Source organism: Patiria miniata, unplaced genomic scaffold (genome assembly GCF_015706575.1).
Source record: "Patiria miniata isolate m_02_andy unplaced genomic scaffold, ASM1570657v1 HiC_scaffold_8, whole genome shotgun sequence".
NCBI lineage: Eukaryota > Metazoa > Echinodermata > Asteroidea > Valvatida > Asterinidae > Patiria > Patiria miniata.
Window position 1 is genome coordinate 3059954 of NW_024037075.1, and position 25240 is coordinate 3085193.

The 25240-nt window shown below is 45.9% G+C and overlaps 1 protein-coding gene and 1 non-coding gene across 3 annotated transcripts; both read right to left on the bottom strand.

The window, feature by feature from the left end:
- Nucleotides 1–39: 39 nt before the first annotated feature.
- Nucleotides 40–23162, bottom strand: LOC119719222 (RNA-binding protein 33-like). Of its 2 annotated transcripts, XR_005269888.1 has the most exons (21): nucleotides 22981–23162; nucleotides 14074–14198; nucleotides 12729–13210; nucleotides 12055–12215; nucleotides 11620–11732; nucleotides 11117–11303; nucleotides 10404–10798; nucleotides 9410–9569; nucleotides 8900–9225; nucleotides 8590–8749; nucleotides 8202–8338; nucleotides 7150–7250; nucleotides 6485–6758; nucleotides 6110–6295; nucleotides 5590–5740; nucleotides 5104–5327; nucleotides 4331–4932; nucleotides 3346–3781; nucleotides 2941–3029; nucleotides 1457–2482; nucleotides 40–1346 (listed from the first exon to the last, which is right to left on the bottom strand). XR_005269888.1 is itself a non-coding variant. In XM_038188595.1 (20 exons), exons 1-20 carry the CDS (start codon nucleotides 23000–23002, stop codon nucleotides 2434–2436), a joined length of 4380 nt encoding a protein of 1459 aa, XP_038044523.1. In that variant the 5' UTR covers nucleotides 23003–23162; the 3' UTR covers nucleotides 40–2433. The 2 variants fall into 2 exon arrangements, 1 of the variants encoding a protein (XP_038044523.1); XM_038188595.1 differs by having other exon boundaries at nucleotides 40–2482.
- On the bottom strand, nucleotides 5395–5467 carry Trnaa-ggc. Its single transcript has one exon. It is a non-coding gene; the product is annotated as a tRNA-Ala (tRNA).
- Nucleotides 23163–25240: the final 2078 nt, after the last annotated feature.

Genomic DNA, 25240 nt, shown 5'->3' on the forward strand with positions numbered 1-25240 from the left:
TTCAATGACTTTCTATGATTTTTCCGTGACAGGATTGTTTTCCCTAGGCATTTCCGTGACTGTGGGAACCCTGGCAAACTTTTCCTGCATTTTCCTATCTCATAATGATAATACAAAACAATGAATTCAGATTTCAGTGGCCCCACCAATCTTAAATCAACTCATACCATTTGATCAGCTTGTAAAAAATATTTCAGCTACATTATTGGTTTCAGGTTTGTTTTTTTTAAATTGGTGTTGGCTTCTTGGTTTTTCAAGATATTTAAGATTGAAATGGCCACTTAATTTGAGAGTTGTTGTACATGTGTAACACTATTGGCTCCATCATGAAGATTGTCCTTTTGTCATCAGTCATCAGTTGAAAGGTAGAGGTCTTTTGGAGTTTTTCACATAACAGTTGGTATCGCCTGAAGTGTTTTTTTTTTACCCAGTACCCTTGCTGTGTGTGGATGGCCTTTGCGGTGTCAAATGCGGCCATGTGGTTCGTGTACAGGGTGGCTGGTTTTACAACTTGCATGTGCACATCTGATAGTTGGCTGAAAAGCTGGCTTGTACTGGGGACTAAAAGTTGGCCTGGTGTCTGCCTCTGAGTGCTGGCTCTGGAAGTAACAGTGTTGGCTTCCAAACTGGCCAACAAAGTGGCTTGCAGAATGGCTGGCTGGCTTGTATGCTGGCTTGCTGGCTGGCTGGCTGGCTGGCTGGCTGGCTGGCTGGCTGGTAGTCTTCGCCACTGGCTTGACTCTTGGCTTGCAAGCTGGCTTGTCGTTGGCCTGTGGGCTGTGTAGCAGTCAGGCGACAATTTCACAGGCATGTCGGCTTGTAGTGTGGCTTGTAAGCTGGCTTCTGTTAATGGCCCACAAACTGGCTACCAATACGCTACAACAGTGGCCTGTGAACAATGTTTAATCTACAACCACACACATTATAGGCTACATACCGGCCACGTTAAACTGTTACCAAAGTACAAAGATAACAAATTCACGCCCCAACTCTACTGTTGCACTTTAAAGCTACTTTTCTCTGACCAACGGCCTGATGACATGGCATCCCTGCAATCTTGCGGTCTTGCTTGCTTGTTCTTGCTTTGCCTTGCTCTGCTCCAGCCAGATCTTGCCTTGCTCCAACTGCCGTCCAACACTACACTTGTAGTCCAAAAGCGGAAACCACACTCGAAGAAGTGTAGGGCACAAAGGGCCAACTAAACTTGCACTAGAGTTCCAATGTTCAAACAGCACTAGTGGGTACTGGGTATGCACATAGCGGGTACTAGGTATGCACCTAGTTGGGTACTGGGTACACACTTAGTGGGTACTGTGTATGCAACTAGTTGGGTACTGGGTACACACCTAGTGGGTACTGGGTATGCATGTAGTGGGTACTGGGTATACACCTAGTGGGTACTGGGTACACACTTAGTGGGTACTGGGTATGCACGTAGTGGGTACTGGGTACACACTTAGTGGGTACTGGGTATGCACCTAGCGGGTACTGGGTATACACCTAGTTGGGTACTGGGTACACACTTAGTGGGTACTGGGTATGCATGTAGTGGGTACTGGGTATGCACCTAGTTGGGTACTGGGTACACACTTAGTGGGTACTGGGTATGTCCAGCAGGTTTTAGGCTTTACAGCCAACAGTCTACATCGGTACCAGTCTGATATGCTCCAGACAGCCTGATCTCAACCAGGTGATGTGGGTACTAGACCCTTCGCATACGTGCCACCTCACACATGCTTCCATGCCTTACGATATTTTCAGTCACAACGTGTTCAAAGACGTAGCCAGAGAATTCAGCTTCCGTGATACAATGACGTTGTCCACTTTCCTTATTTGCAGAGTAGCATCCAGCGCAATCCTGTCGTTCCAAGTGCTCACATACATGTATATTACAAAAACTTCCAGATACAATAACTAATGCAACATAGTTTTCTACAAAGTTTAGCACACATACCCGTTTCTGTACGTGCTCAAGATTTCAAAATACAATCTCGGCAGCACACAGAAACTTGATAATCATAGTGCCATAATTAATAACCAAATCAGTAATTGCTTTTTACATTCAATCACAGAATAGCAACGTCTTATCAGGCCAAAACCAGGCAAGGCTAAAACTTTACTGCATGGTTAATTCTCATAAAAACGGAGCAATAGGTATGCATGATGTAAAAACAAAGAAACAATGACAGCATATTCAGGTCGGGGAAATGAAGGAAAATGTACATATACCATTTGAGTAATCGACGCCTGGGTGCTCTAGATGAACATGCTTTGTGCAGTTTTTACTCCTACTACCTGTAGAGGGTCGATCTACGTTGTTTGTTCTTGTAGATGGAGCACCCCAGAACAATGCTCTGCCTGCTACACGTTGTTCTAGATGATAATGCACCCTGGTGGAAAGTGTCTATCCGGCAAGGGAGGACTTCAAGAAGTTTAGTCAGGGACCAGGGTAACGCTGATGTGAGCCAGGTCCACCATGTGCCTGTCAGAAAGAAAAATGAATTCTTTTGAAGCAAATCATGCTAGGAAAATATTACAAAACATTCATAAATACCGGAGACACTTTACCAATTCCTATTGGTTGAGAGCCTGTTCCGTTTTCAATAGCGGTAAAGCACGGCTGCGTTCTGCGCCACATCGTGCAGTACGTGCCGTATGCGCCAATTTCCATACAAGGAGATTTTTAGCAATACGCCCGCGAAGCACATACCATAGACATGGCCAGAGGGGGGTTGTACAAAACATGAAGTAAAAATCGTTAACAAAATCATCGGAAATGTGTGAATTTTTGACTTGTTTTGAATTTTTGACTGAAAGGTATTTCTGAATGGGAACATCTATGTGTTTTGCCACTTAAGAAATTGCTTTGCACCGACATTCGCATGAACTTTGAACCTGCATTTTGCGCTGCTGGACACTGAATTACAAACCACTTCATACCTGTGGAACTTTGTCTGGAAGGTCTGGGCGTCGTCTGGACGGCAAAACTTGGCCACTGCTCTCCTCTGGTTGGGCAGGATTTCAACATTCTGCAGGCATTGGTAAATTCAAGTTATTTCATGACCCCTACATGACCTGTGACCTCAGTAATCTGATGGAGAATTGTGTTTTCCCACCCAAGGGTCACTGTATCCAAGTTTCATCAAAATCCATGTCATGAAAGCATGTATAAGTTATAATTTTTTTTTAAAAACTTAACCTAAACTTTAACTTACATACGGGGAAACGGTCAAAGGTGGATGCATGGATACAGTCATACAGGGATACAGAATTTAGGACTAGCAAGTTTCCCCCAAAACTTTGTTTAGGCGACACAAAAATACCCTGCACAAGTTGCTTCGTTACCTTAATAGGTCCACACGACTGCAGCATCTTCACCAAGCTGTTCTTGTTTGTCGACGCCGAGAGCCCGTCTATCAGAATCCCCGTCGGCCCCTGGGGGCCTTCCAGGGAAGCCTGCTTGACCACCCTCTGCGGCGGGGGAGGCTGCCCCCTGGCCAGCTGGCCTGCAGCCTGTGCTGCCCTCTGCTGCTGTTGCTGCAGCAACTGCTGCTGCTGCGGAGTCAACTGCTGGACCACCGTCCTTTTTTTAGCAGCGGGTTGTTCAGTTCGGAGACCAGGATTCTGGTTTGGGGCGGCTTGAAGGGTGCGTTTCTGCGGAGACTTTTGGGTTAGTCCCCCGGGCTGGTTCTGCTGGATGACTCGCCTCTGAGGACCCGGAGATACCTGCTGGGTTTGAGCGTTTCCTTGTTGGGGGATCCCAATGCGATCTTTGACTGACCTGATCCATCGCAAGAAAATCAACAGAAGATAGGAGTCTGGGTTTATAGTCATCGTTTCAATGTACACATCTCGCCTTTTTCAGATAACAGGCAATGTGATAGAAAAGGTACAATTACAATGAAATGAAGCATTGCTCTCAATAAACAGAAAAGAAAAGCGTCTTGTTATGCAGTGAATCTGGTGCGTTACAAGCTCTCATTCTAAAGCCGCCCTCAGGTTGACCTTGCGACAATACGGAACAGTCGGCGGCTTACTTTTCAGGATCAAGCTGCGCCTGAGCTACGACCGTCGGGAACAAATTAGTCGCTGATATTTTGCGACCTGAGTGTAGCTGCGATATTAAGATGATTGGCATCAGTCGGAGCTAAAAGAAAAATCAACAGTCGCAAGAGCAGAAACATTTCAACATGCTTAGCCAATATGGCCTAGCAGTCTATGATGTGGCTGGGTACGATGCAGTCACTTGCGAACTGGATACAGGTACTAATGGGTTAAAACGGTTTGGAAAAACATGTGAATTAACTAAAATTGAAAGTGATATTTCTACCTCTTTTGTGGTTGAACTTGTGGGCGTGGACCTTGTTGGCGTGGCCCCTGCGGGTGTGGCCCCTGCGGGCGTGGCCCCTGCGGGCGTGGCCCCTGCGAGTGTAGTACCTGTGGGCGAGGCCCTTGTGGGCGAGGCCCTTGTGGTCGAGGCCCTTGTGGGCGTTGCCCTTGTGGGCGTGGCCCTCGTAGGAGTGGTCCCTGCAGGTGTTGGCCCTGTGGGTGTGGCCCCTGGGGACCTTGCATTCTTTGCCCCATGGCCTGTGGTCCCGCCCGGCCTCTGCCCCGCCCCCTCACACTAGGAGATTGGGGCCGAGGCCCCGCCTCCCATGGGCCTGCTGACTGCGGTCGGACCTGCTGCTGCTGTGGTGCTTGGAACCTCTGCTGCTGCTGCTGCTGTTGCTGCTGAAACTGTGCCCTGACTGGCTGACCACGCCCTCTGCCACGCCCCATATTATTGGAAGATCCCTGGGGTCGTTGACCTCTGACCTGGGTCACGCCAGGCCTGTTGACTGCGCCGACAACTCCTACTGGCCGCTGGGGCCGTATCACGTTGCCCCCTCCCCCTAGCGTCGGGATGGGCTGGGGTGCGGTGTCTACAAGTACCTGATCAAAATAGTTGGGAAATATTCTTTGAATCCGAGGCAGGTGTGAGATTTCACACGCATGAACAACATACAAGATTTTTTTTACTCTGGTCTGTTTGTCTTCCCACCTTTACCTTTTACTAAACTTTCAACAACTCTCGCATGCAACATTTGCTTTGCTGTACTTTACCTTGACATTTTGCTGTTGTTGCCAGGTTTGTTGCTGAAACTGCTGTCCCTGGGGCCCTGGCTGCCGGGGTTGCGGCACTCCCCGCCCCACCCCTTGTGGCCTGGGTTGTGACATGGGCCTCTGGGCACGGGGCCCGCCTGCCCACTGCTGCGGTGCCCCTTGCATCTGGGGGTTTGGCTTGGGGGTCTGCTGGGCTGCGGTAGTGAGGGTCCTGTTTGCGGAGGCTGTGGATATGTTGAACAATGTAATTGAAAAAAACTTTCTAATATTTCAAAGGGTGAACAAAGAAATTGACTGGAGCGGGGTTTGAACCTGCGACCTCCGGATTGCCATTCCAGTGCTCTACCAACTGAGCTATCCAGCCCTATGTTGGCGGTTCAACGATCGGTCAAAGTCCTTGTTCAAGGGACTTTCATCAGCGAACTAGAATTGTAAGCCTGTTAATTTTCTGTGTGATAGCTTTTTTTTTGGAACCAGTTTGCTTACCTGGTGAAATGCTGCGGTTACCAGCCTGACCTGGTCGCTGCTGCTGTTGCTGCTGCTGTGGGGAGGGCTGCCTCGGACCTGGCACCTGCGGCTGTCGCTGCTGTGGCTTCTGCTGCTGTTGTTGTGGAGGTTGCTGTGGTGGCATTGTCTCCTGAAAGTTTCAAGATGCACATTTGACTTGAGTTCACCAACACTTTCATATTGTACACTAGCAGGTCTTGCTCACAAAAAATCTGAAATGTACCCCCTTTATTTACAGCTAACACAGCTGCGATTTTTGGACTTGTCAAAAGACAAATCGGGCATGACAATTCCCTGTGTGATATTAGCTCCCATATATGTTTCAGACTCCCATACATGGAAGCTCTAGCACACATGCATTTGAAGCAACATTTTTGAGAAACTATCGTTCCAACAGCTCAATTTTGAAAGACCTCAATTTTGTACCCCCGAAACTTGTTACCACGATAATTACACAAAAAACCTTAAAACTTGCGAGGACAAAAGCAAGATGTCTTACCTTGGTGGTAGTATTGTCCTGTTGTGAGTTCTGTTTCTGGCTAGCCATACGTTTCTTGAGCTCAGCTTGTTTAGATGCAGCCAGCTGCTGTCGTCTGGCTTCCTTCCTCTGTAGTATCATCTCACGTAGCTTCTTCTGCTCCTCCAGCTGGATGCGCAGTTTCTTGGTCTCTGCATCTTCATCAATCTACAGGGTGGTGCAAAGGAAGGAAACCCACTTTCGACAGGAATTTTAACCTACTTACTTAACTTATTTGAACTGTTTATGTAGTGAAGTATAGCTCTTCAACCATACGTAAAAAAAAAAAATGCAAGAATAGTGTTATTATGCTAATTTGAATACAAGTTCCAAACAGTGACCAAATATGACTTATACCTCGCCTTTGGGTGGCTTGGTAACTGCCGCTTTGGAGCCTTTCTTGGTAGCCTCTTCTATCAGCCGTTTTGGCGAGGGAAGGATTCTGCCCTTGTGGACAGGGTTCTGGGGTGATGGCTGGCCGGCTGTGGGTTGCTGTTGCTGGGGTGATGGTTGCCGGGGTGATGGCTGCCTCGGCGATGGTTGCCTTGGCGATGGTTGCCTCGGCGATGGTTGCCGGGGTGATGGTTGTCGCTGGCTTGGTGTCTGGAACCTCTGGCCGGGGCCGCTTTGCCTGTTCAGAAGAAAAGGTTGGGCTTTATAAAAGGTGAACACTTTCACCTTCTGACGAATTCATTAACTTTTTATGAAACGTTGAACGAAGAAATTGACTGGAGAGGGATTTGAACCTGCGACCTCCGGATTACCATTCCGGTGCTCTACCAACTGAGCTATCCGGCCCTATGTTGGCAGTTCCCCAATTTGTCAATATATTTGTTCATGGGGCACTAGTCAGAAGCCACTGTGGTTCATTTGAGAAAAAAAAAATAAGTTTTTAGGACTGAAAACAGTGGAATAATGTATGCAGCTACTGTGTTTATATATTTGATAAATCCAGTAGCTCTAAGGAGTGGGTCCACAAGGCACCATGCACTGGAGCCCATAGGCCCGGATGATTTCCTTACCTGATATTGGGTGGTCCTTGTTGTCGGTACCCTGGCCTGTGTTGGTGCGGGGGTGGCCCTCTCATATGCTGTGGTTCCCCAGGTGGTCGCATCTGGTTGGGCTAATATTAAAATAAAACCAGGAAATATGAATGGTGATAAAACAGACAATATTGATAAAAAAAAGTCAAAAATTGTAAAAAAAAAAAAATTACAGACAGAAACTTTTCCAATCTTAATTGACAAAGAATGCTTGAAATAATCACATTGGACAATTTAAAAAAAAATACACTCCATTTTGTAAACGGGGACGATTTTTCAACATTTTCCCCATATGCCATGAAGTCAAAGCCAGAGTGGCATGTCGAACACAGCCAAACATTACTTCGTGTTCCATGAGCACACGCATCTTAGAATATCGCTTGATGCAAGACAGAAGCAATGAAATATGGGATAATATTATTTATATCAGGCTTCCAGTTTTGAAACCAAATCAGCGTATTGTATGCGTTCATAAAAGTACCAGGATGACTGCAATGTTGTGTCAGTAAAAGTACCCGGATGACAATATAATTTTTGACGTTGTCTTCATCTGGGCATTTTAACAAATTTTGCCGATTCCCGCGGAATCAAGAGCATAGAAACTCACAGTTGTCAACCAGCCAACAGACCGTAGTGCACGTTGCCCTTGCATGCGTACGCAGCGCGCAGCAGGGTATATGCGCACTGTTGTCACAACCATAATGGCAACCTAGCACGACACGAAATTTGCTTCCGTAAGCGAAGAATATTCAACAAGATCTGAGAAATAAAGACAGTGTCCTGAATTTTGTATCTTGCAAATCAAGTCAACCTGATATAAATAATAATAACAATATTGGATTTTTTTTCCGGGGCATATAAATATATTGTACTTGCTATAACAATATTGCACTTGTCAGGTGCAATATATACATGTATTCCCCTCAAAGCCGTTCAATATTATAAAAATACGACACGTTGTTACCCTGGATCGCCCGATCAAGATCAAGTTCATGTTATCTTGAGGATAAAACTAAATATTGAGTCATTACCTGCATGGCCCTGGGTTGCGGCTGCCTGGGGCCCTGTTGGTGCTGGTGGGGAGGGGGGAAGCGCTCATGGGGGGATCTGGGGCCGTTGAAGCTGGGTGGATGCTGCTGGTGTGGTGGGTGGCCACGGAACTCTGGTCCTGGGTAAAGAGAGGCGGGACCCAAACGTAAAAGAGAGCGTAAGTAACGCGTTTTGCCAAATGCTGTATACACAGCGGCACGACCAACATGCAAAAGCATGACTCGATCGTGAGTACATGGTGAGACGAGTTTTGCAAAAGGTGCATGATGCATGATCAGTTGACCTTTCATAAAACTGCCATTGCGCATGCTCATAATACGATCAAAATATGCTACACCGTCAGTGGGCGACGTTCAACTACCGTCTTACTTGGTGGGCCTTGGTGTTGATGGCTCCACGTCACTGACACGGAATCAGGTCTACCAGGCTGGGACCAACCGCCGCCTGGGGCTTGGTGCTGACTGACAGGCGGGGTCCACGGCTCGGAAGGCTGGGGTCTGTAAGGCTGATGCTGCTGCTCATGTGGGCCCTTTGAGGAAAACAAACAGTAACAAACACTCTTACATATCTCAAACTCGTACAAATGTTTTAATCCGTGGGCTACGGGGAAAGATGACGTTGAAGTTGTAGAGGTCAAAATTAAAGACATTGGGGGAAAAAAAGCAGAAAAAAAGCTTACCCCATAGCTGCCTGGTGGACGCTGGTCTGTTGGAGGCGGCCCCTGGGGATGTGGTGACGGCTGCGTGTGCATGTGCGTCGGGGGATGTGTCTGGCCGTGCCCCTGGGGCGGTGGGGGACCACCCTGAAAGGGTGGCTGATGAGGGGGTGGATGCTGGGACTGAGGGGGTGGATGCTGTGACTGAGGGGGGTAGGGGCGGCTACCTGCTGGGGTGTAGGATTCAGAGGGCTGGTAGGGGCGGCTCTGGGAGCTGGCCGGGGGCTGGTATTGGGACTGGGGAGGGGGTCCTGAGTGGGGGGCATGGTGGACGGGTGGGGGAGGTCCTCCTGAAGGAAATAAGAAATCAAAATTTGTTTCAGGGCATACAAAACCAAGTATTTTTCTCATGATGCAGCATGTACATGTCGGTAGTCTCCGACATTTCAAGATATTTGAGGTGTACAGTAGGCTGCACATTTTCCTGTTTTTGAATGTTTAGTTTGTTAATTTTTGAATTGTGGAATTTCTTACCTTGCTGAGATGGGACTTGCACCTGACCTTTAAAATGCGGGTTAATGAGAATGGTCTTGCTTTTAGGTGCCTGAGACTGAGAGCTGGCCGGGGTACCAGACTGGCTCACAGGCTGCACTGGCTGAGCCTGGCTGGCAGTAGCTGCTGAACTCTGACCTCCCTACAAACAGATGGGAAATAGAATGGATACTATACAGTCATGGTTGGCTGATCCTGGTGTGTTGAGTCAATTGGGAAGCACCAATAAACCTCCCTGTAGTGGATGAGAAATACGTACTATGCGCAAAGAACTGTGAAGGCTCTTCGTAAATATATGTGTAACATGAAGATTTGAACATTTGATCACATGGAAATTTGAATATTTGAATATTGAATTATCAAACTGTCCTTGTCATTACCATTAATATACTTTTGTGGCTCGTTAACATGAGATTGTTAAAATATGGAATTCTTTCAAATTAATCCCGTCCTACTCATTACAATACAAATCATGAATGTGTACGAATGCAATGGTAAGAATAATTTCATGAGGTAACAGATGGAATGTTCCATTCCACAAGGCGAAGTTTGTGGAATGGAACATTCCATCCGTCACACTTCGCAATTATCAGGGGTGTGAGTGACCACTGATAAAAATAGCTGAAAATAGCTGAAAACAGCTGAAAAAGGTGTAAAAAAGCTTAACTTGTGGAAATCTCCTATACTTTTGTACACAGCAAGTGAGGGAAAAAAGCTGAAATCCAAAACAAAAAAAGCTGAAATCAGCTATAAAGCTGAGATTTCACACCCCTGAATTATCAGCATGAGGAAGTTGCAGTGGGTAGCTGGTACTGCACTTTTGAATATTGGGTCAACTCGGGTAAAGGCTGACACGGGCCGTCATGATCCTCACCTCGACCACGTTGTAACCCCGTCCTTCGCAATTCAGTTTCTCAGCTGCGAGTAAGGAAGATTAGCCTCCCAATCCCAAATTATTATTATTATTATTACTTACCTGCGTTGGCTGATTGGAACTGGACTGGTTCGGTCCCTGACTGGTTATGGGCGGCACCCTGCTCGGTTCCTCCTTGCCCGGGTGGTAGGGCTCAAAATCAAACCTCCCCCCTCGGAAGTGGCCAGCCGGCGGCCCCCGTACGACCTCCTCAATGGGCTGAAAATTATCCATTGCGGGCGGCAGTTGCTGCACCCCCATAAAACCGGGGCCGGCATTGCCAGGGAAACGAGGCGGTCCCATCATGTGAGGGGGCGGGCCTTGGTTTCGGATGCCCCGGTGGCCGCGGTTGCCCCGGAAGCCACGCCCACCGCGGCCCCGGTTACGCCTCATGTGGTGTTGCTCCTCCTTCTGTCGCGCAAATTCGTCCACGGTCTGCTGGATTTCTGCCGTTATCTCTGATGAAACAGGGAAGACGCAAACATCATAAGTGCCCACTAAAGTTATCTGCAAAAATGTACTAAACGATACAAAATGTCTCAGCACAGAACCACACTTCATCAAATATGTGATTAATTCCATGGTTCAGCCCGAATCTTACCACACTAAGAATGTTTCCCCAATTTTTCGGGGCGAGATTTTAGGAGTTGGCCTGGATGTTGTTCCGACAGGTTCGTGGGTGATATTGGTTGGTCGTGATAGCGCTCTCTCGCTGCGGCGGGTTACCGCATGGCTTCAGAAGAGACATGGTCTGCAAATTGTTTCACTTTTCTTACCTAGTGTCGCTGGGATGTCCTTGCGTTTGGATGCTCCCCCTACTTTGACGGTGGCCGGTTGGCGTTCCGATCTGAATCTAGCCCTGGTGGAGTCATCATCATCATCTTCGTCCTCGTCGGTGGATGGGATGTCCTCCCTGGTGTCGGATCCTTCCTCCTCGTCCTCCTGCCGTGGCTGGGACGCAGTCTGTGAGATGAGACAAGAAGATTCTCAAGCTATATAAGGAGTTGGGGACGGAGGGGGCAGAATCAACCCCAGGGTTTCAAACAGACCCAGGTGATAAAGCAGAACCGTAGGATCGAATATCCAGCAAACTGGAACACCAAAGGCTTTTGCTGCCATCATACACCTCTTAATACCAATAAAGGGCATTGTTCTGATGGAGCGATGTGTGTTGTTGCTATTACTTCAGTTTGACAACGCTGGCACAGAAATATCCAAACACCATTTTTGGTATGGAGCACAATGCACAATCTTTTTCAGTGACAGTGTACTAATTTACCTGGCTATTTGACTGTGAAGAATCTTTCTCAGTTTCTTTGACATCTTTTGTAGACTTTTCTCTGGCAGGGGCGCTTGGGGTAGAGGTTGTGGGTCCGGCACCCCTGCTCGTCACTGTGTGTAGGGTGAAATGAGAAGAATTAGGAGCCAGACTGATGAGCGAGTCACTCAATCATCAAAACCGCATTGAAACTTCAACCCAACTGCCTGTTCCAGACTTTCTGAATTTCCCAAAATCTCACTCGTGCCCCAGCCAATGCTGTGATTCTACTTTCTGGTCATTCCGTGTCAAGTCACCCCCCAAAAATGAAACTTTAAACCGCACCCCCTCCAATTGATTAAAGTTTTAGCATCATTGGACCAACAGTATCTGCAGTTTTGATCGAAATGGGCATTGCCACAAAAGACTAGGAGGGTTAAAAACGATAAAACTTACCTGGTTTGTCTTCAGCGACTTCCTCAATGAGGCTATCATCCAGATCCTCAATGTCTAAGACGTCGTCCATCCCTGGCCCCAGCTCAATGGCATCCTCCAATAGCGCTGCATCATCATCTTCTTCGGCCGTGGTTGCGTCCAGAACAGGCTCTTCGGAATATCTTTAAGTAAGAAAAGTGCAAGTTGTAAGACATCTGCACTCTAGTAAATAGTCTATGTAATGGACTGTGGCGAAAGCCACGGTCTATAATTTTGAACAGATTCCCTGTTTAATTATGCAAGACAACCACATCTTGACCTCTAAATTTGACCAATCGGCAGGCGACCTTTTATATCCGGTCTTCGATCATTCACCCGTTGCCCGTCATAGACATGGATAAAAAAACCTGTGTCACGCGCTCTGTATCATGTTACGCATTATGCGCCCAGTTGTTGTTGTATTACAAAACACTGCACTGAATTGACCAATCAAACCATTAGTCCTGATTTGGGAATGAAATGACGTCACGCTTTAGTCGACTCCGATTGGCTGGCGTGCGGCTTGCATTGATCTGCATGTCTAGACATATCAGACGTTATACAGGAGACTTGGCTCCGTGGTTAACGGGTGATACTCAGACTACTCTCGTTATGCAAACGTGATGTACATGTTTAGTGTACTATTAAAAACTCACTCGGCCTCTTCATAGGTGTCACCGCCCTCTACATAGGTGTCTCCGCCTTCTTCATAGTCCCCGCCCACGTCACCTTCATAAGTCTCTTCACCACCTTCTTCATAGTCTCCGCCCACTTCCCCATAGTCCCCGCCTACTTCGTCATAGTTTTCTCCACCCTCTCCTTGGTACTCCTCCTCTCCTGCGTACTCCTCGGCTACGTCACCCTCTGTCTCGCCTGGTGCGTCACCCCATTCGTCACCCTGGGTATTGTCCAGCATTCCAGAGTCGTTAATTGAGAGGTCGTCTTTCTGTCCGCTTGTGAGGCTAGCAACGCCACCCTCGTAGTTGACTGCCGTTTTTGTCTGCTCACTATTCTGTTCACCGGTCTGTTCACTGGTCTGACTCTCCACCCCTCCCTCATATGTTTGCTCATGCAGCTCGTCATCGCTGTCTCCCAGTAAAGCGTCTTCATCAATATCACTTAAGGAATGGCCTCTTGTCTGAAGACAAAAGAGGTAATTTTTCTTGAACATGGACATTATAAACATGAATCCAACAGATTCTAACAGCTAGAGGAATAGCAACAACAAGTGTTGTGCATCGGAACCTGGTACCCGAGTACCCGACCGTTGATGTCAGGAACCGGTTCCAGATTGTGGGATCGAGTACCGGTATAAACCAACTTTACAAATTACTCAGTAAGTTTCTCCTATAACGTAAACGAACAGTTTTGAATGCCATTTGTGGGGAATTTTCAAACTGAAAACTAGCCCACATGGGAAAACAAAACATAGTTCACGTTTTATGAGGCTCGCGAAAGTTCCAGTTTACACCATAAAGCTATAAAGCTCACTGTACGCACTGGTATCTTGATGCACTGATGTAGTGTTATCGTACGGACATTTATGAACAATCTGAACAGCAACTTCAGAGATTTGAATTTTGGGGTTGGATTTCTTTGATCGGGTACATGTAAATGCACAAATGACAAATGGTCCATTGTACCTTTAAATCTGTGATTTTGTTTCCAGTGGCAAGGCGCTTGCGGCGATAGGAGGCACCATCAACAAGACAAATCCAATCCAATCCTGGAAACGTCGGCGCCCTGACCCCCAACATTCTGTGCACACCTCATGCGCTAATGTGCGCGTGGGTGGTATGCTCGGGAAATTTTGCGGTGCAGCGCCAATGTTCCCAAGACTAAATTGGATTCATCTTGTAGCACCCTATAGCACCGCAGAGACTTGACCTGCTTGCCGGCCAGTGTCTGGCTGTGTAAGAGACACACCATCTAAATCTAGTACTGGACAAAAAAACTTCGTTCAGCAGGAAATCACAGTAACAATCAGCTCTGCCTTTCTACCTTTTTGGCTGGGGCATGGTCTTCCTGTAACAGCTCGTCGTCACTGTCCCAGGACGCCTCAGTCGGGCGTTTCCTTTTGAACGAGAGATCGTCGTCGTCACCAAACTTGTTGAATTCCAGGTCATCTGTGACAAAGACAACAGGACATGCATGTAGACTTTATCGTGAATATCGCTTGCGTGATTTTGCACATTATCTTGAAGCAAAAACTTGAATCCTCGATCCTGGGCAACAACGGTGTGATATTATACCTAATGGCATAGTCGATATCGCACTCTGTCTCTGCATATCACTATTCATAAGATGGAATCTGCATCGGGGTGATGCATAGGCCACATACGAACTCGGCCTATGCATCGTGCGGGAATTTGCACGCCTGCGCACTTGCAGTCATTTTTAGAAAAATATGTCGGTGACTTGCCTACGTCACAGACAACCCGAACATTTGCGGGTCAATCTAGGTCAATTCCCGCGCGGACCCTCTATTTTTGAACCGATCGATATTGCGGTCGGCCGATATGTAATCTGATACGTTCCCACGCCACGGCCAGGCACACTATTCACTGCATGCATACTGCATACAAATGCGTATGTACATGTATTGGATGATCCAGGGGATCGGGGGCTTCAAGTCAATTTTTTAAAACGGAGTTAAATTCGAAGCTTGCTTCATTTTATTTTTGACCAAAATGCAATTGGATTATATTCAAAGTTACATAATAATACAGCAAATATGAAAGATCGTATAGATTCCTACATCATTTGTTGTGATTAGCCACTGGAAAACACAGTACAAAATAGCCTTATTTAAGTTTAATAACTTTTCAAAATCTGAACCTGTGGTTTTTACGCGTACGACGATGGAAAAAAAAACACATTTTTAAAGTTCTTATCCTTTTTTCCCCGGCATATGTTTAAGTTATATTTTATTGTCACAGTGCTAGCCCGGGACGGATAAGCATCGTGTCTTTTTGCTGTCAGTCTTTTTGTTATCATTTTAAAATTTATTATGTTAGGCATATTTTATTCATAGGTTAATTTAAATGTAAGTTATACTATTGTCAGTTCTTGCATGCTGTTTTTACTTTTTTTACTCTTTGATTTTACACCAGGACAAGAATGTGTTTGTTTTTAACTTAGATGACTAATAAAAGTACGAATATGAATGTTCACCACTTGTCAATAATGTCGAGAAGTTATAACAACAAAGGCATGAAAATAAAAGGAAATACACTTGATGCCAACTTCACGAAAGGGGTAGATCATGGGGGCAATTCAGAAGAGTCGTCAAAGAACAGACGCAAAACAAACAATCCAGATTATCATCTCCCCCAGGCTAATACATAGTCAAAAACTCGTTCTTTAAAAAATCGAATCAAAAGAAGTAAGCAGTAAGCATGACAAGTCTTCTAAAAAATAGTTTTGAAATTTTTTGAATCAAATTGCAAAAGTTTTTCAGCGTTTTTACGGAGGGACTAAATTATCAGTCCAAAAATCATACCTTTTTTCAAAATTCTTGTTCCGGCTGAAATTGGTAAATGCACGCAACAAACATTTTTTGGAAAGAAGTCTTGGTCAAAATCAGATAAAATCAACGAAATCATAACAATCATTGTTGAGAAAACTTCACCTGAATGTCTTTTGATTTTTTACGAAGAGACAAATTCGTTCAAAGGGTGGGGAATGGGTATCGGCAATTTGCCAAAACAAGTGTGTGGGATTTAGTTTTCACGACCAGACAAACATCTATGGGGATTAGTTACGATACCGGTACCTCGCAATTGTTGTTCCATTATTCTGTAATTGGTACATCTTTGAAGTTTCATCTGTGTTTCAAAAGTTAGTCAGTAGTAGGCGAAATGTTTATTCCAAATCGTGACCAACTTAAAGTTCAACGGGTGCATTATGTTATACCTGTTCCCCAAACCTAACCCTAACCATTAAACCCCAACACCTATTGCGGCAAATTCACCCCTTCGTGAAAACGCTGACAAATTGGAATAAGCGAAATCTGGATAAAGTCAACACTGATAACTCAAAACTTGAAATTCAAACCATCCCTCCATGGTCAAAGAAAACTGCATAGTACTACGAAATAAAACAATATATATATATACCCTGATTAACCGAAATTTCGAGTTGTTCCGTAGCTGCATGGGAGGCTATACTATCAAGGTTGGGGCCTTATATATCGCAAGTCCGACTCCTCCGATGATAAACCTGGACCCCCGCCACGCCTCGGAAGTCCGAAATTTCCAAATTATTAGGCGTCGGAATGATGAGGTGTCGGACCTAGGCGTCGGAATTTTATAAGTTATGGGCCTTATATTAGATTTTGCCGGACTTGAAGCCTATATGCGTCTGACCTATATGAGGCTTAGCGGAGCCCTTCAGATTTCCCTTTAAGTCCAATGTTATTGAAAGGTCATTGGAAACGATGGAAAATGATGAATACTCCGAATACAAAATCCTCTAAATAATTATGGAGAACTAGTGATCAAAGGCATCTTGTGAGCGAATAGTTCGTCAGTACTGATTGTTATTCTCCTCTGATGTTATTGTGTATCGTCTAAACATGAGAATGCAGTTTCTATTTTGTTGGTTTCTGACAAAGGAAGGCATTTCAAATACATGTAGTTTGCTCCAAATTTTAGAGAAAATATTCTGAACTTGCGGAAAAAGGACCCACCAAGTCAGAACGTCGGCCAAAGAGGCGAAAAAAGATATGGTTTTTTTGCATGCCTATAGAATGTATAAGGGAGGTGTTTGGTACGCCCACGGGGGTACGGACGTGCGGATCCAGATAATCCACCCTAAGAATTTCTGTGTAATAAGCCATGCTAGAGTAAACTTTTAAATAATAAAACATGAATCAATGAAGTTGGAGGCTCACTCGGATGGGGTCCGCTCATAAGTCCGACGCCTCATAGGTCCGACGCCTCATAAGTCCGACAAAATCGCATCCCCTAACCAAATAAAGGCCCATTAGTCCGACGCCTCATAAGTCCGACGCCTCATAAGTCCGACGCCTCATTAGTCCGACAACGTAAAAACGAGGCGTTTAATTTGTCGGACTTATGAGGCGTCGGACTTATGAGGCGTCGGACCTATGAAGCGGAATTAATAAATTGTATGCCTCATAAGTCCGACGCCTCATAAGTCCGAAATTTCGGATTTATGAGGCGTCGGACTTATGAGGCGTCGGACTTATGATGCGGCCCTACTCGGATGACAGGTAAGGGAGCCGCTGGTACGTTCAAGTTTGACACCACCGAGGAGAAAGAGAAGGCTGCCGGCCAAGGCTAAGGCAGCTAAGGAGAAGGAGAGAATCAAGGCCAAGAAGGAACGGGAAATGAAAGCCAAGATTGCAGAAAAGCCAAGAAAGCCACAATGGTGAAGAAAGTCAAGAAACCCGCGCCGAAGAAGTCACCCAAGAAAGCTGCCAAGAAAACGCCATCCAAGTCAAATATACATCTGTCAAGAAATCCTCCACCAAGCCATGCCAGCCAAGTCAGCCGAGCTCAAGCCAGCCAAGAAGCCAGCTAGCAAGAACACATCGAGCAAGCAGAAGAAAGTGTCGGCCAAGCCTTCGAAGAAATCATCAAATCAACAAACTAAAACCAAAACGGCTCTTTTCAGAGCCACAACATTTTCACAAAAGAGATATGAGATATTCGTGTCTGCAATTTGCATTTTTTTTTTAATTTTATATTTTTCATGATTACTGTTTTTAAGTTTTCGTATAAAACCCCCACCCCCCCCCCCTCTCCCCCCAAAAAACCCAAAACATCATTGCATGAAAATAGGATATTTTCACCCCATAGTATATTCCATTCCGCGCCAGGGGACAGCGCAAAGGGTGAATAAAAAAAAATGATATTCCAACCTCCTGATTCGGAGTACTCTAACCCCCCCCCCCCCACACACACACACACACGCTTAATTGCACAGGCGTAGAGGTGGGGACGCGGCCCCCATCCCCCATTTGCCCCCATCCCCCATTCGCCCCTCCCCCCGCCCCTAACTCCCCCTTCCCCAGGGTCTGGATAATGGTGCACGGAAAAAAGGAAAAATTAGGAACAAAGGAAATTTTATCCCCGCCCTGCCCCAAGGGGTCGGGATAATGGGCAAGGCCAAAAGGGTCAATAAAAAATGTGCATGGAGTGTTCCCGGTGCACCGCCCCCAACCTCCCCACCCTTCCAACCTGCACTCCAACCCGCGGGCCTCCCTCACCCCACCCACTCAACCCCGTCTCGTCGCTTTGGGATAGTATAAGGGACGAAAAAAAAGGCCATCAACAAACGGAATCCTTGCTTTGTAACGCTTCTTCCATAGCTCCTGCACGGGTGCATGTCTATGTTCCCCAATTCCGATGTTCCCCAATACCATGTTCTCGAAATCCTTACCAATATAACCCTAACCCTAACCCTAACCCTAACCCTAACCCTAACCCTAACCCTAATCCTATGGATTTGGGGGAACATGGTATTGGGGAACATCGGGTAGATCCCCTGCTCTGCTGCACGTACGTACTGTATACTGATCATTCGCAATTTTTGGCAGTTCCTTCGAAAAATGTCCATGCATATTGCTCGCGACCATCGCACAATCAAACTGACCACCCACATGTGGCACACCATTCGACAGCTAAAATCCTCAACTATTCGAAATAAATTCATTTGAATTTGAACCAAACACTGGAAAGAAGACAAACGGGATGGAAGAGATGGACTCCTACTCCTAGCGAGAGTGGCCGAAATTGATCGACGACGATGTCATGCGCGTATTAAAGCAACAATTTGACGATTGCGTCATACAATTCGGCGCTGTTCACCTAATTTGCATACGAAGGTTTCTGTGAATAGTTTGTCGTGGCCCCCACCCTCTGCCCCAAGGGTCGGAATTATAATGCAAGGACCAAATCAAAAGAAGATTGAGAAATTCCAGGCCCTCCCCATCTGCGGCTCTCCCGGGGATATTCAACCCTCCTGGTTTGGAGTACTATAACCCCTCCACCTCTCTCTCCCCCTCCTCTCCCCCCCCTCTCTCTCTCCCCCCCCCCCCCCAAGAGCAGCACGTCTTAAGATTAATCGCTGGAAGAACATGAATGATATTCCATCCTCTTTGTTTTGGGAAATCCAACCCGTCTCCCCCCCCCCCCTCCACCCACGGGTATGCAGGTCTGAATAAAATCACTTGAAAAATATGCAATCCTTTGTTTGGTAAATCCACCAGCCCTGCCCACTCCCACACCCACCCACTGGGCATCATGATCTGGAACTGAGAATCACTGGAAGAAAATCCCCCGACCCCCAACAACCCCTACCCGGCCTCAACCCCCCCCCCCCCCCCCCCCCACCCCAACCCAGTCCCATCTCGCAGTAAAAAAGAAAGTCTGGTCGGGAACGTAATTGCACCACCACCGTAAAAAGACAAAAATCACTGTTGGAAAACAAATTTCAGCTTTCTTGGCATGGCTTGAACCGCACACCCCGCCCCCGCCCCCGCCCCACCCCGGGGGTCTGAATATGATATCCAGGACAGGGGAAATGAAAAATGAAAGGGGTAGGCCTACTCCCAATAATATAATAAAGGTGCATCATTCATCAGAAAACAAAACATCTTGCTTTTTAGATTAATCTTGGTTTTTTTTATTAGAACGCAAGCGGTGATGGCGTGATCAATTGAAAATCATTTGCAATTTTTGGCTGTTCCATCGAAAAATGCCAATGCATATTGCTCGCGACCATCGCACTATCAAACCGACCACCCACATGTGGCACACCATTCGACAGCTGAAAACCTCAACTATTCGGAATAAATTCATTTGAATTCGAACCAAATGTTGGAAAGAAGAAAAATAGGATTGAAGAGATGGACTCCCAGTGAGATTGGCCGAAGACGATGTCATGCGCGTAATGAAGCAAGAACTTGACAATGACGTCATCATGAGCGGAGCTGTTCGCCTAGTTGGGTCATTCTATAAATTTGGGGTCCAAAGTGTGACATTTTTCCCGTCCCTGTTACCTTGGTACTTTGTAATTTGCCATTCAAGCATTATTAAAAGTGACTTCAAATGATTGTTTATTTGTTGGGTAGGTAGTTTGCTATTCATAATCACTCTTAGAGGATGACTGCATTAAGGAGTGCATCAGAATTATACAACCATAGATGTCAGATGTAACAGGGACGGGAAAAAAAGTGGACCCCAAAATTATAGAATGACCCAGTTGCATACGAAGGTTTCTGTGAATAGTTTGTCGGGGCCCCCACCCTCTGTCTCCAAGGGTCGGGATATAATGCAATGACCAAACTCCGCTGGATCGACGGCCTCACCAGATGGAGCGGTCTCAGCGTGGATAAACTAACTGCGGCGACCCTTCAGCGAAGGAAATCACCCCTTCACCAGTCACACAACCCAGAAGAAGTGGACGGTTGTTGCGTCAACGGGCAGTAGCCTACGACGTCTGATGATGATGATGATGATGATGATGAGGATGATGAAGAAGATTGGGAAATTCCAGGCCCTCCCCTTCTGATGCTCCCCGGGATATTCATCCCTCCTGGTTTGGAGTACTCTAACCCCCAGTAAAAGAAAGTCTGGTCGGGAACGTAATTGCACCAAATTAAAAGACAAACTTCACTTGTTGGAAAAAAAAATTCAGCCCTCTTGGCGTGGTTTGAACACCACGCTCCGCCCTCCCCCACCGCCCCACCCCCAGGGTCGGAATATGGTATCCAGGGCAGGGGAAAGGAAAAAAGGAAGGGGTATTCCCAATAATAAAGTCACATCATTCATCAGAAAACAAAACATCTTGATTATTTTATTAATCTTGGGTTTTTATTAGAACGCGCGCGGTGCCAGCGGGCCGGATATAGCCGGCGTGATCAATTGAAAATCATTCGCAATTTTTAGCAGTTCCAGTGATAAATTTCCATGCATTTTGCTCGCGACCATAGCACTATTAAACCGACCACCCACTTGGGCCACACTATTCGCAAGCTAAAAACCTCAATTACTCGGAATTAATTAATTTGATCTCAAACCAAATGTTGGAAGGAAGAAAAACAGGATTGAAAAGATGGACTCCCTTGGACAATACGAAGTTTGAGTTCCAAAAAGGAAAACGCTAAAACAATATTTTAACTGTCAAAACTCACCCTTTCATTTAACGATTTTGACGCTTTCTTCGGCAAAAGGAAGTGGACATCATTCTGTTGCTTTCAACATGTAAATTTCTGGCATGTGCATCCTCCGATGTAGGCCTACAATGATATTATTCATAAAACTGAAGGAGTCTGGCCGAAAATTGGCCGAAGTAGATGGCATGCGCGTAAGCAAGAATTTCATGATGATGCTATAATGAGCGGCGCTGTTTACCTAATTTGCATATCAAGATTTCTGTGTTGGTGGGGGCCCCCACCACCCACTGCCCACTAGGGTCGGGATATGTTGCAAGGACCGAAAAAAGAAAAGGAAATGTGAAATTCAACCCTCCTCCTTTTGAGCCCCCCCCCCCCCCCCCCGGATTTTAAGCTTCCTGGTTTTGAGTACTCTACCCCCGGCCCCCCTCTACACTAACGAGGCATCCTCCCCCACGCCCCCCCCCCCTCCACCGGCAACCCCTTATGTGCACTCCCCTTCCAATGGGTCCTGATATGGTGCAGGTGTAAGAAATGAAAGACAGGAAATATTCCATTATCCTGGTTCTCAGTACCCCCCTCCCGTTCCTTCCCCCCCCCCCCCCCACCCAGGGGACCCCACCCCGACCCTCAAGGTGTTGGGATATATGCAATGGCCATTCAACCAAAGAATGTGCATATTCCACCCACTGTGTCTTTGTTCCCCCGCCCTCCCCCCCCCCAATCCCCTCCCCCTCCCCCTCCCCCACCCCACCTGCAGGCCTCCCCCACCCAACCCGCGGGCCATCCCCACCCCAACCCACCGCCCAACCCCGTCGCATCGGGATACAGGGTAAAAGGGACAAAAAAAAAGAGACACACACACATTTCATCAAACGGGATCCCTTTAATCAAACGGGATCCCTTTAATCTTCGTAACCGTCTTCCACTGACCTATATATATCTCCTGCACGTTGCACGTGTTTATATCACGTGATTACTTCACTATCATTCGCATTTTTGGGCAGTTCTAGCGAGCAATTTTTATGCATATTGCTCGCGACCATCGCCGTATCAGACCGACCACCCACATGTGCCACACTATTTGAAAGCTGAAAACCTGTTCTATATGGAACTAATTCCGGTTTTTCTGAACCAAATTCGAGAAGACAGAAATTTAGGAGTTAAAAGATGGACTCCCTCGAAAAATAAGAAGTTTTGGTTCCTAAAAAAAAACCGCTAAAAAATGTTTGAACTGTCAAAACTCAAGCAATAATTTATCGATTTTGACGCTTTCTTCGGCAAAAGAAAGCAGATATCATGAGCGTTTCTACTGTAAATTTCTGGCATGTTCACTCTCCGATGCATAATGATTTCATTCATAAAACTGAAGCGAGTCGGGCTGAAATTGATGGCATGAGCGCAAGCACGAACTCAACGTTGACGTCATAATGAGGGGCGTGTTGACCCCAATTTGCATAGGTGAATTTTCGCGATAAGTTTGTATGTGTAGGCGTATCCAACAAAGGGGGGGGGGGGGTGGGGGGGTGAATCCCCCCGATATTTTGTAAAGATACAACAGATGGGTTTTGTGCACTCGGTCCTACTAAAATGCCTTAACAAGTTGACGTTTGTTGACGCTTATTGACACATTTATGGCTATGACCCCTGTGCACTAATTCAAGCTCGACCTTTGGGAAATTCGACCTTTGAGGCATCTATTTCCGACACTTCAAACAACGCTTTTGTTCCGACATTCTTTATCAAAACCAGTCCACACTTACCGTCATCCGAGAGGTCGTCCATTGAACAGAGAGTCTTCTACTAAATGTTATTGCGGCTAACGACACATTTACGCCAATTTTAATAGGTGAAAGAGGCCAAAATGTCAACTCTCCTTAATAAATTTTATTAAAAACCACTTGGGCCTATTCCGCAAGCCAAACCGAAAACGTGATTAGCATCTGGTAACGCCACAGCCTCTCTTGTTGCCGTAGGATAACGCACACAAAATTGGGAATCGGAAACCACACTACAATACAGATGATTTCATTTTTGGACGCAAGGTGGCGCTCCATTGTTTTGGAGCAGGCAAAAAGGCAAAAAAGTATCCTAACAAAATTGGAAAAGTTTCCCAATCCCAGATTCATGTCTTTTCAACAGTTTTGCAATGACTGACCTTTATTGAGATGATATAGGAAGAAAAAGTGGCATCAGGCTGCAACGTTCTTTCTTTAAAGGTTTTCATAAGATGGAATTTGCCTCCGACAGCGGATCCAAGGGCGGGGGAGGGGGGATGTCCCCTCCCCCCCCAAAAAAAACCCCTAGGTTTTTGCCCTTCACCGACGTGTAAACGCTGTATACTGTATACAAATTAAAGCTTATTTCATCATCTTTCACCTTTTTGTAGTCCTGAGGCTTATTAAAATTAAAGCCCATCGCCATTTGAAAAAAAAAGATGCCTACGTTCGTTCCATTGCAAAATAAAGCAATTTTAGTGCCCAATCATCCAAACATATTTTGATATGATGGCGCATTATATAAGAATATCATCGAGGGGGAAAACGGTTACATCAGGTTCAGTGCATTAGGAAACGGGCTCAGTTAATATCTGGGATTCCTTCAACGAGCACGGACGTACAACTGCTTTCCATAAGCGTCGTTTCATTTAATAACTTCTGAGAGAACTTAACGCTATATTATTACTGGGACGCAGGCCTTTAATCGGGTAGAGAAGCTAACAAAAAAAACTGGCTGTTGGGAAAACGTACCGTTGGTCTCTGCATTAAGCCAAATTGTCATCAACGATTAGATTGATCGTTCAGGAGTCCTGTAATAAAGATGAGTCCTAAGTCAGACGATTGTGTTAAGTGACACCAGTGAATTCGAGCCGTGGAAGTTCCGACTGGGGTCAAAGCATCACGCGCACCGAATGGGCACGAAATGAGTTTTTGAGGATTTTAAACTATAAAATCCATTTTACAGCCACGCGTGCCATCGAGTGTTTGTCTGGCTATCTTGTTTCGAGCCGTTTCCGTGGCAACTAACTGACAGGCACATCAAATAATGGCACCATTGAAGACATATTTACAATGACAATAAAAAGTACTTTAACTCCCTGTGCTCGACATTTTGAAGTGTGTTTCGAGGCCGGGTGAAACAGGTTGTTGGCACGTTCAAGGATTTCAGCTGTGTAAAGTTAAATTCAGAAGGAGGTGTGCCATGCACCACAAAGTGCATAAGATTTTATAAGCATGAGTATTACGTATGACCTATGTCTTTTTACACTGTTACTGCAAAAGCACCAAACCTCCAACTCTGGAGATTATTGCTATACAGTGTATAGCTCTTGCTAGGGCGTCCTCTATTGTTCGCAATCACATCTAGTTCTTGTAATCCTATGGGTGCACACAATCAAATTCATTCCAATAGAAAAATCCTTTTTAAAAAATAATCAAAACTCTCACAGGCGTTCAGGCTGCACAGAAAAATAATGATCAACATGTCGTCATTCATTTTATTTTCAATTTGTGAAACATCACTCGTTTTAGGGGTCGTCTTCACGGTGTGAGAATTTCTCGAAAAGTCATCGGTCAACACACCAAAAATTGAAAAGAAAATGAAAGATGACATGTTGATCATCATTGTTCTGTGCAGCTGAACACCTGTGAGAGTTTTGAATATTTTTAAATATTTTTTGAAGTATAGCATTTATCACTGTTGTCTATGGGAATTTATTTGATTGGATGCACCCACCAATACCCCATTGAAAGGGGACTTCGTGATAGAATTAAAGCCCTCTGCATCATCAGACACCACCGACCGATCAGTGTTGGCATGAGCAGTTGTCACACAGATAATCCAATGAGCCCAGCAGATTGAGTTCAGCACCGTGCAATCCAAACACAAATTTACATGTCAAGCTTCTTCCACGTGCACAGCTGAGTGGCTTCCGCGCGCAAACAATATCGACCAGGCGCCAGCAACGAAAACAGATGCATAACCTCGCTGTGCAGGTGAAGACACACGCGTCTCTTCTTCAGG

Coding starts and splice junctions, on each gene's coding strand:
- LOC119719222 (XM_038188595.1), bottom strand. CDS start 23,002: ATGGACGACCTCTCGGATGACG. Junction 9,226..9,409: donor GCAAGTCCCATCTCAGCAAG/GTAAGAAATTCC, acceptor TATTTCCTTCAG/GAGGACCTCCCCCACCCGTC. Junction 3,030..3,345: donor AGTCGTGTGGACCTATTAAG/GTAACGAAGCAA, acceptor CAATGCCTGCAG/AATGTTGAAATCCTGCCCAA.